The sequence below is a fragment of the Cryptomeria japonica genome, chromosome 10, assembly GCF_030272615.1.
Source record: "Cryptomeria japonica chromosome 10, Sugi_1.0, whole genome shotgun sequence".
Lineage (NCBI taxonomy): Eukaryota > Viridiplantae > Streptophyta > Pinopsida > Cupressales > Cupressaceae > Cryptomeria > Cryptomeria japonica.
This window is the reverse complement of record NC_081414.1, coordinates 595239402-595251237: the sequence shown is the minus strand read 5'-3', so window position 1 is coordinate 595251237 and position 11836 is coordinate 595239402. Positions and strand designations below refer to the sequence as shown.

The 11836-nt window shown below is 35.7% G+C and overlaps 1 protein-coding gene across 1 annotated transcript; it reads right to left on the bottom strand.

The window, feature by feature from the left end:
• Positions 1-1280: 1280 nt before the first annotated feature.
• LOC131859090 (uncharacterized) lies at positions 1281-3554 on the bottom strand. The gene is made up of 3 exons (XM_059212618.1): positions 3449-3554; positions 2970-3298; positions 1281-1541 (listed from the first exon to the last, which is right to left on the bottom strand). Exons 1-3 carry the CDS (start codon positions 3552-3554, stop codon positions 1281-1283), a joined length of 696 nt encoding a protein of 231 aa, XP_059068601.1.
• Positions 3555-11836: the final 8282 nt, after the last annotated feature.

The following is an 11836-nucleotide window of genomic DNA, read 5'->3' as shown; positions in this document are numbered from 1 at the left end:
CCCCATTACCCAATTGCCATGTAAGATGATCAATGATCACTTTCCTACAATAAACCAAGAAATTCCAAATGGTTGAGCATCTAGGTGGATCATGAATAGAAAAAATTATCTCCCTTTGATGAGAATCTGGATACTTATGGGTTAAAATTTGGCCCCATTTTTGTTCAGGTTTCAAGTACATCTGCCAAAGAAGTTTTGCTCCAATTGCTTCATTCAAAAGACTCCAATCTTGCAAACCCACACTACCAGACTCTTTGGGTTGACAGAGCTTATCCCAGGCCACCAATGGGATTTTATCTTGATCACTTTTACCATTCCAGAATAATTTCCTTATGCGTTGATTAATAACTCTTACATCTTTCTCTGGGATTTTCAAACACATCATAGAAAAGATTGGAATGGCAAACAAAACTGACTTAAGCATAAATAACCTACCAGCTGACGAAAGCCATTTACTCTTCCATCCCTCTAGCTTGTTAATACAACAATCCACCAACATGTGTCACAACTCAACTTTGTTAATACCTCCGAAGAGAGGGGTGCCTAAGAATCTTCCTAATAAACTCCCTGCTTTAACAACAAGGATCCTAACTTTTTTTCTCTGCCACTCCAAAGGGGTATTAAAGAAAAAAATGTCAGATTTTTCCCAATTAACCTACTATCCTAAGGAATCACAAAAAGAAGTTAGGGCCTTATTAATAATACAAGCTTCTCTAAGCGATGCTTCCCCAAAGAGGATGGTATCATCAACAAAATGTTGATGCATGGAAGGTGCCATGCCAACTGCAATATTAATGCCCTTCAACTTTCCACTATTCCTCAAATTTTGGATAAGTCTTCCCAAGGCCTTTGCCAAGATAATAAAGAGAAAGGGAGACAAAGGATCCCCCTACCTTAGCCCTCTATAAGACTGGAAAAAACCTTGAGGACTATCATTAACTAAAACTGAAAACCAAGGCCCATCTATGCAAGCATTCACCCAATTCAACCAAGGTTTGGCAAAACCAAAACTTTTCATCACCCGGAGCAAAAAGGACTAGTCCACCATGTCATAATCTTTCCTGATTTCCAACTTAATCAATATATGATCCACCTTATCTTTCCTCACTGTATGAATGGCCTCATGAGCAATGATAATTTCTTCCACTATAGATCTACCAGGTACAAAACCACTATGTTCTTCCAAGATAATAAAATTCAAGATTGGTTTCATTCTATTCATTATGACCTTGGAAATCAATTTGTACAAAGTATTACATAAGGATATAGGCTGAAAATCACTAAGTCTCAACCTTCTCAACTTTAGGAATAAGGGCAATGAATGTATAGTTTAATTCCTTATCCACACAAGCACTCTCTCTAGATTCCTCCACCACTAGCCATACTTCATCTCCAACAACCTCCCAAAATTGATGAAAAAAGAAAGCAAGAAACCCATTAGGACCCAAAGCTTTGTCCCTAGGCATTGAAAACACAGCCTCCTTGACCTCCTCCAAGGTGATCGGTCTGCTCAGGGCCTGATTTTGACTATTAGTGACGATCTGAGGGATATTAGCAGGAAACAAATTCTGTTGTTGAACGTTTAGCTCCTCATTCTACTTTAGCAAATCTTGAAAAAACTCCACCGCCTCTTTATTAATGGCTTCTGCATTATCCAAAACTATGTTATCCCTTCCTCTAATTGAAGTAACCTTATTCCAAGATCTCTACAATTTGACTGAGTTATGAAATTTTTTTGTGTTACGATCCCCTTCTATTAACCAACACTTCTGAGACTTTTGCCTCTAAAACATCTCCTCCCTAGCTAAAATTTCATCGTATTTACTTTTCAGGATATTTTCCTTAGCAAAAATTTCTACTGTCATACCTTGATTCATGATGGTCTCTTGGATTGTACCTAATTCTGATTCTAGAGCATCTTTGTCAGAAAAAGTATTTCCAAATTTAACCCTATTCCATTCCTTCGGCTTCTCTTTCAAAAACTATAATTTTTTAAAGAATTTAAAGGCATGGGTTCCCACAATCATCGGGGCCTCGACCCACCACTGTTTTACTAAATTTGGGAGACCTTTGTCTCATAGCCACATCTTTTCAAACTTAAAGGGACACCTAATAGGAGCGTAATCATGCATAATGAGCAACTTAACAGGAAAGTGGTTAGAGGCTAAAATTGGCTTAATGGTTGCTTCAAACAGTAGTGGTTTATTGTCCCATTTACCTCCTAAGAAAAATCTATCCAATTTCTCTGTTGTGTGCCCTAAACCTCATCTACTATTAGTCTAGATAAAGGCACCACCATAGGTTTTAATCTCCCTCAAACCATTAGAAGCAACAAAATTTTGGAATTCCACTTGCGAGCTCCTAAAGCCCACTCTCCCCCCTTTCTTATTAGCCAATTCCAAGGTTGCATTAAAATCTCTGTAGAAAATGACCAACTCATTCGCTAAATTTTGCAAGATCAAGGATAACTGTCTCCAAACTTCTGGTTGGAGATGAGCCTTAGCAAGACCATAGATATTTAAGACAAAGAAGTCACAATTTGATCTGAAAGAGTGAACCTTGCAAAGTTGCCAAAATTTGGCATCAACCAATTCCTCCACATTCAGGGATGTCGAATTCCAAAGAACACCAAGACTTCATGTGAAACCATTTGCTTATGAAAAAAATCCTTGCCCATGACCTCTAGAACCTCAACCAATGTCCTGCATCTTCCAAACTCAACTTTGTTTCCTATAAACACACTAACTCTAGCTTCATTTAATCAAACCCACACTTGATCAAACGTCTCTTGTTAGGGGAATTACATCCTCTGGCATTCCAACTTATGATTTTAATTTCCCTTCAAGAAGGGTCGCCCCCTTCCCTACTAATAACTTACATTGCCTCTTAGCACTGCCTATCATTTCCAGATGAACTCTATTGGGTTTCCATCCTCTTGATTTCTTCTCCCCTAAACAAGCTTTAAGGACCTGTGAATCTATTTGATTAATAGTGCGAACTCCCGCTATGCCCTCCTCATCCATCAAACCCAATTCATCCTCTTCATCCTCCCAGGACATACCATTAGAGTCATTGTTTGCATCACTGGACACCCCCCCCTCCTTATCTTGCACCCCAACATCCTCCTTTTGGACATCCTCACCACCATTTTCAACCTTTTTTTGATCCTTCTTAGACACTTCCAAGGCTTCCATAACTTTTTCAACCCTATTTAGGGCCTCTTCCACTAAATGGGCCGCATCAGCTTTACTAATGGTTGGACCATCCCCTTGAGCCAAGTGACCCTCACCATTTAGGTCTGATAGATTCCCCCCATTAAGCTTATTACCCTAAGAAAAACTTGAAGAAACTGAAGCCCTATTATCCATTTTCTTCCCCTGATGAGCATCTTCCCCCTCCTACCCAGTCTGTACTATATCAATCCCCTCATTGGCTTCCACTATCTTACCCTTCTGACCAAACAAACACACCTCATCCGAGTGGCCTTCTTTTTTACAAATTTTAGTGTTCTGTCTTTTCCTCAATCTCAATCTGTTGGCTCCAGCAACCCTCATTAGTGTTGATCTCAATAATGGAGGGTAGGGGAAAATGTGGCTTCCACCTAATGCAAATCCGTGTGTACATACTGAAGTCCTTCTCTTCTATGGCCTTGTCCAATTTGATGTATAACCCTAGCTTGTTGCCAATAGTTCTAAAGGTTTCTTATTTCCAATACTCTCGCAAAAGATTATAAAGTCTCAGCCAAATCAGAACCTCTTCTAAGTGGGTTTTTAGTGGGTTAAAATTTGGCTCTCATTCTTTCACAAACAATCCCTTAGCTCTCATAAAAAAGGGGCCATTATTAAAAACCCAGTTTTTACTAACACTATCCTTCGCGATCCCTAAGAAAAAACCATTCGGCATAGATTTAATCTCCGCTTTGAAAGGCCAGTTCTTTGCACACTACTTCTTAACCTAACTGATAGCAGGTCACTCCCCCACCTATTTCATGAAAAATCCTCTCGCCCTAAAAAAAAAGAGACCGAATCATGCCAATTTTTGTTGTCCAGGAAAAAAGACAATTTTTTGACATCTGGGCAAGATTGCATTTCCTTCTCGTTATCCACTCTTGGGATCTTTTTCGGTCACCACTCCTTGTCACGAACATGTTTCCAGTCTTCCTTCAATCCATTGGGGAAACCATCAAGGCCCTTAAAAGCTCCCGAAGAATCATTGTTGTTCCAGCCAAAACCCTTGTTTCTACCGTTATTTTCCAAACGTGACTGCAGGGGAAATTGAAACCTATTCTGATCCTCCCAAACCCATTTTGGTTTCAACCACATTGAACATGGTATCTAGATTTCTCTCTCCGTCTGAAATCCTTGAAATCCCTTGGTTGTAGACCAAGCCTTCGCCTTGATGCCATAGCTAGATCTAAGAGCCTTTGATCTAAATCTCTTCAATTAATTACTTCAAATGGGACCTCTTAAAGCTTAAATCATTATATCTTCTAAAAAAATTATGATTTTAGTAAAAATTAGGATGTACCAAAAAGTGTAACCTAGTATTGTGGGATCACCCATGTTGTTGCACAATTTTCAACAGTCCATGCACAACATGTAAATGTATTTCCCCCTCTTCTCTCATCTTAATTTATGGTTAGTTATTTTATTCTCATTTCTTCCTCAATGCTAACATATATGACCCTGACTCTCTCAAGAACTTCCATCAATATCAATATTTCCACCTACCACAAGTACCCCAGTAATCATGGCTCCCTTTATTTCCAATATTGTGATGCAAAATTCACCTTTTCCTATTGTTAGCTCAGTCACCACTTTAATTGTGGTAAATACCCAGGCACCCATATAGATCCTTGTTCCTAAAATTTCATTCACTACAATGGTTTCTTTGATGCGCAATTTTTTTCACGTTCACTTTTTGCCCTATCAAGTCCTTCATCACTTCATCAAATATTTAATTAATTCCCCAGGGACAACAATTTTTCTACAAACTATTCCACCGTTCTCTCTAAGAACCTTAAGAATCTTCAGGATGTCCCCAATAGGAGCACAAATGGAAGATCTAATGATTCAAATTAATTTTTGTCTACCTACTGGTGTTCCTTTTGTAAGACAATATATCAATTCTCCAATTGTTTTGGATAGCCAAGTGCATGCATCTAAAAGGTCTCAGATGGAGAGAGCATTAAAAAGAAAAGCAAAAGATGTTGATCAACCTGCTACCTTAAAGATGGAGATAGTGTTCAATGTTGATCTCATCAAAAGTGCCTAATATTGTCAAACTTGAAGGACAAATGTGGTCAAAAGATTACATAGTGCATGCCATTAGCATTGATATGAGCTCAACTTGCCTATAAGACAAAATTAAATTCATGGAAGAATCGCAGAAGGTGGTAACCTTCGACTTCCTTAAGTTAAGTCAGAGTCAAGATAAATTAGAAAAATAAAATTACATAATATGGATTCAACAATTGAAAGAAGATGTTGAGATTAGGTTGAAGAATCTAGAGATCAATGAATTGAAAAAGGAATGCGAAGAAAGAACATCAACAATCCTTCAAAAAGAACAAGCTAGAAAGCTAGATTTAAGGTTGAGCTAAATGATGCAATGGCTACAATTTCTATTGAAAGAAAAGAAAAAGAAGAGTTGAGTCGACAACTACGAGCAAGAGAGCAGGGGTTGCAAGAAGCTTGGGCCTTTGTGGAGGTCAACATATAGTAAAGTCTACTCTATAGGTAAGAAACAAAGAGTTGATTTAAGCATGCCAAAAGGATGCTACCTTTTTGGAAAAAGATATAAAATAGTAAGATGAAATTAATGATAAAAATTCACAGGTTCAGAAGTTGCAAGCTGAATTTGCTTCCCCTATTTGGTAACCTAGTTTTCTCCTTATGCTTTGGCAATTCTATACTTCCTATTGGGAGAAGATAAAGACTATCATCAACTCTTTGAGACTATCTCTACAATATATAGTTGATGCTCAAAAGTTCCAAAAATAGATGTTGGGTTTGCAATTGAGCAGATGTTATAGAATATTGCCCCCAAAGTGGTTGAATCAAAGTCACTTATTGAGAATGCATTGATGATAGAAAAATGGCGACAAAGAAGGCAAATGAATTTATTTAATGTAATGCAACAACTTTGAAAAGTGAAGAATGTCTCAAGGCTCTTGATTTGACTATGATGTGCATGAAAAGTAGGATTAAGTAGTTGGTTTAGCTAGGACTCCCCTCCCCTTTCGTTGCAGATGGGACAATGTTAAATGAAGATCAAATGAAGCAATTGCTAGAATAGAAACAACAAGATCAATCTCCCTTGCAAGCACTGGGCTCTGATCTGAGTGTGATAGAGGTTGAGCAAATATTACATCCTCTTGCACAACCAAGTTTTCATATGCAAGTTGCATTGTTTGTTTAAGCTGGCATCTCTTTCTAGGAGATGATTGATTTAGATTAGGCTTATGTAACCTTGCAACTGCATAATACACCATCTGATATGAATTGGGCACCTTTGTAGTTTGTGCTTTCAAAATTATAGGCTTTCCCTTGTTCTCTCCCTTTTGTAGGTTTTGATGTAGAACCAAAAATTATGAGTCATTTTCCCCATAGGTAGGTTACCTCAAAGAGTCACCAAATTTTTAGACTAGTCTATAGTAGTCCTAAGGGTTATTTTTGAGTTTTATTTGTTTTCCCAATTTTTTTGACCCACACCCTTTCATTTTGATTTTCCATATCCTTTTCAAACATAGTTTATTGTCTGAAATAATAAAGATTGCACCAAAATGTACCAAGGGGCCACTTGGCAATTTAGCAAAGTTTTAGAGAGTTCACGAACCAATTTTTTCTCAAAGGTGTGCACAACTGCTACTTGTCACCTTCATGCATTTTTATTTAAAGGAGATTATGTTTCTAAAGGTTTTACTAGAAGGTTCCATGTGGTGATGTTGTGCCATAATATTGAAAAGATAAAATAAAGAGGTTTTGTAAAAGGGCCACTGGCATGCCACATGTTCGAGACAAGCAAGGGCTAAATAGGACTGGTAGCTTTGTTGAATGTTGTCATTTGGAAGCTAGGCGGGCATTTTGGATTGTTTTCAATTTGGGCTTAGGAAGACCTACGCATTGGCCAATGGTTTCTACGAAAAGAAATCAAAAAGCAACATGTGTTAAAAGAAAAGGTTTCCCCATGAAGTAAAGTCTTCTACATACAAGGTTGCTACAACTGAAAAGTGATGGACATCACAAGTGGAATTTTTGTTTGAGCACATGAAGGGACTAATTATGATGCTTGGGTTATTAGTGAAGATAGTTGCAACATACACCATGATGAAACACACACATAGCAACTATGGATGAGTTTTTTTTTTGTTTTAATGAATGATTGCAATCAGCGTTTCTAGTTCGATTTGAGCCCTTATGCATTTTGTATTAAGGGGTTCATAGTCTTCTATAAATATTCAGACTCTATTCTATTGAATACTTTTAATTTTATTTTAAAATCAATGAGAAAATACATATTAGACTGTGCCAAGTTATCCTCTTCTATGTGTTTGTTTTCTTTGGTCAATGAATAAAATTTCTTTGTCACAAGTAAGTAAAGCAATTATCTAAATTTTTTACTCTTGTGATTTCAATTTGATAAAATAGGCCATTAGATCATGTATGATTGAACTATTTCAATTGGTTGTAATTTGGAAATTTGATATCATTACATGTCAATTGATGAACTAAAGATTACAAATGAATGAAGACTTGAATTAGTTAAGAAATTTGTGTCTCAGTCAAGCCTTAATAGGTGCTTTTCACTATAAGATTTGAATATTGTGTTATGTGTCTATGGGACCTTATACATTTTGTTCTCTTTCTAACAATGAAGAGATAGTGGTGTTATGTGCTTATATTCTAGAGAAAACATATTTCTTTATCTTTTATCTAAGTTTTCAAATTTTATGAAGTCTTGGCATATCCCCTTAAGTTCTATGTTGTGTTTCTTTGTTTCTCTCTATCCCTTTCTCACTTAAAATAATTGAACTATCAACTTCTCAAATCCCAGAGGTTGTTTAGTGAAATGCACCTTGTCCCTCATTCACTAATCTTCTTGTAAGGTTGTTTATTTGTAAGTGTAAGCTTTAATATCAACAATGATCTCATATTCCATTTACAACCATAGAGAGGACTTAAGTTCATTAAGAAATATACAACAACCCAAAAAGATGTCAATGAAGAAATGTATGCTTACCTCACATTCCATTTATAGTCATAGGGAGGATTGATAGTTGATTAACAAATACATAGAACTTGACAAAAAAAGTAGACACAAAAAATTGTATGATGACCTCACATTCCATTCATATCCATATGGTTTATTGAATTTGATTAACAAACATATAAACCCCAAAAACATAGAGGCAAAGAAATGCATGATGACCTTACCTTCCATTTAAAGCCATAAAAAGAAGTGGAGTGAACAAATACCTTTTTGAAAACAAAAATAAATAAATACATAAGTTAAAAAAATGTTGGCTTATTTCCTTAGAAAGGTTCAATAACCTCACCTCAAAATGTCGATCCACTCCCTCATGCCAACATGGAAAAATCACTTGAAAGCCATGGTGGAAGGTGAGTGGAAGTGAATAACTTTTGGTCTTAAAAACCAAATGATCTTTCATGAAGAAAAGAGTCAATCATGAATTGGCAATGGAAGTTTAATGGTGAAGTACATAAAATCAAAGACTCCATTGTTTTAAGTTTTGGTACCATCTTGAACGATGATGTATCCAATTGAATGCGAATTTAATGCATCAAGGTGGAAACAAAGTGTAAGCTAATGTGGGATAAATGTTAACATTTTGAAATTAGACATGTCCATCAATTGTTTAATCCTACGCATTGTGTACATGTTGAGATATGTTGGTCTCTATCATCGAGATCCATGTTGTCCACGTTGAAAAATGAAAGAAATTGTAGGGTGATGCAGGAGCATCGAGTCACTAGGGGTTTTCCTGTTTGATTAGTCAAGGAATCTGTGTTTGACATCGAGGGATCTCTTACCTCAAATTATTTTCTTTTATCGAATGCAATTTGTGAAGATTCAGTTATGGACATTGGGAATTCTCATGAGAAAACAAGTGTGCAAAGATGTAGGAAGGCAAAAATGGTTCAAATAAGACCAATTGAGTTTTGAGGGAGTTGAGTTAATGAGAAGAGAAAATAGAAGTGGGGGCTTGTGCTCTGGAAGGGCTGGGTATTCAATTCCTGAAGGAGGAGAAAGAGAGACTCTTTATCATCAGTTGAGAGGAAAAGAGATAATTTTGAGTCACTTAGGAGAAGACCCATGTACTATTTACAGATTAGGAAAAGAAGACATGTCATACATAAGGACATGAGTGAAGCTTTTGACCAACAATATTGGATAAGATTGTAACCATTACTTTGTAATCATTACATCTTGTATTGCAAAAAAAAAAGCTTTAGGAAGTTTGTTATTTGTTTGTTAGTTTTCCTCTTGGCACACATAAATGTATTGGGTATAACTCTATTTTGGAGTCTCTATAGTTCCTATCACATTGGCAATTTACTGTTTTCCTTTCTAAATTACTATCGTCAATGCAATAGAGATATGTTTGTGTTTGATTGTTGTTGTGATTTGTCTGACATCATATATTTTTTGAACCTCTATCCTCATAGTTTGGTATCTGAGTGTGTGTGAGAGGGTGTGAGTTTGACTTACATTAGTTTGGTATCAAAGCTATAAGATTTGGTACTAGAGGACATTATAAGTGTTTCAAGTATACCCTAGAAGGAATTTGTTGTAGAAGAGGAGTCTATAATTGTAGAAATCTTGGACCCTAGAAGAATTTGTTGTAGGTGAGAGGAGACTTGTGACTATAGAGGGTGGAGAAGAGGCACAAAAAATATCGCTTGCAATTGGGAGAGCTGAAGATGAATTTGAAGGGAACAATGAGATGGGTCATATGGATGCCTATGATAATCCCATCTTGGGAAAAGTATTGGGACGAGGTGGAGAAAACAAAGATTTGTGAGAAATTAGAAATGATTGCAAGTAGAATGGATGCCTTGGAAAGGAAGTATTTTCCTAATGATGTTGTTATTGCAGGAACTAGACAAGAAGTTGAAGATAATGATTTTGCAACAGGGACATGTCACTTGGCAGGCATGAAAGAAAAGCATGGAGATGAGGAGATAAGTGTAGTAGTCTTTGAAAAGGAAGCCACAAAGAATCATATTGCAACAATTGAAGAGGTTGCTAGAGAAGTTGCAATTCAAGAGTTAGAGGTTGAAGAATTCCCTGAGAAAGAGTTGATAGATGAGAGTCTTAGCCCTTGTGCTATAGAAGAATGGAGAATGTGTAGAGATTCCAAAGATAATACTCAAATTTCTATACAATATAAGTTTTCTATTGCAAGCATGGATAGCTTGATGAATTGTTTAAGTAGGCCAACAAGTGCCATTGGTGTTGTGTTGAGTCAAACCAATTTGTTATTTCATGAAATTTAGCTTATTAGAGTTGGATTTGAGCACTTGACAAATCTACACGTGAATGTTGTAATGCCCACCAAAATACCCTAGAGAAACTAAACACCTAGCATACTAATGGAGATAACTTTTTTTTTTTATTAACATTTATTAACAACTAATGCAACACATAACATTTCCATTTAACTATGTCCAATAACCATTAACCATTAAGAACATGCATCATTACACATTTCATTAATTTATGCAAGTGGAAATAACATAACATCATTAACCATTCCCTAGGGTACTTCAATGTCATTACTTAATTTAACTTCCATAATGACATCCTACTCACACAACAAGCATATTTCATCTTGAATTAATGCATCATATTTAATTTCCTAATCATGAGATATGAAATCTACTTGATTATCTATACATTAAGATATGCATAATATTCTATAATACTACTAGCATATTACATTTCAGCTTTTAAAAATGAAAGACAACCCCTTAATCCTACATTCATTTTATGCACCAAAATCAAATGTGTTTTAACCCATCATTTCCTATTTACACGCTCTTTATCCTTTTCCATGATAATGCAATCCTAATGTATGGGTAAAATCCATCTTTAATAATCCATTTAAACATTCAATTGCTTCTAATACTAACATGATCTCATTCCATATATTATAATTATCTACTCATAATGTATAAACTATAATTCATTCTTCAATCCACATGATAAACTAATCCCCTTATTTCTTTACTTAAGCATGAGCAAGCACAACAACACACTAATCCTTCAATCATAGAGTTCATTTATTAACTTACAAAAATATAACAATATAAATCCATTACTTTTGATACAAGTACATGGCATACATCTTATACAAGTCATTTACTATCTATCTAGCATGGTATACATTCTATTACTATGCAAGTCAAGCCATTTCCTATTAGTTTCATGATCTATTCACATTTATAATTCCTTCATAACATCATAGTTTTCACATAGCACCAAAAGCATATCCACAAGTCCAATAGCAATAGTTTGCTTTCCTAATCCAATTACACATGCAACTACTTTCCTAACATGATCATTTCATTTGACAATAACCCCAAGGCATAATGCAAGACTCCTAATATTTTCTTTCAATAGTATTTTTTGCATTCTATGCATACTTTTCCTAATTTCCAATCCATACACATAGAGACATCATCATCTAAACCTTATCCATATTATCTAACATCCTCAATACTCACATTTAAGATTATTCCATTTCTCAAGGTTCTTTCACATTTTAAATCACAACCTAAAGAATAACCACAAAATTCCTTTCTACCAATAC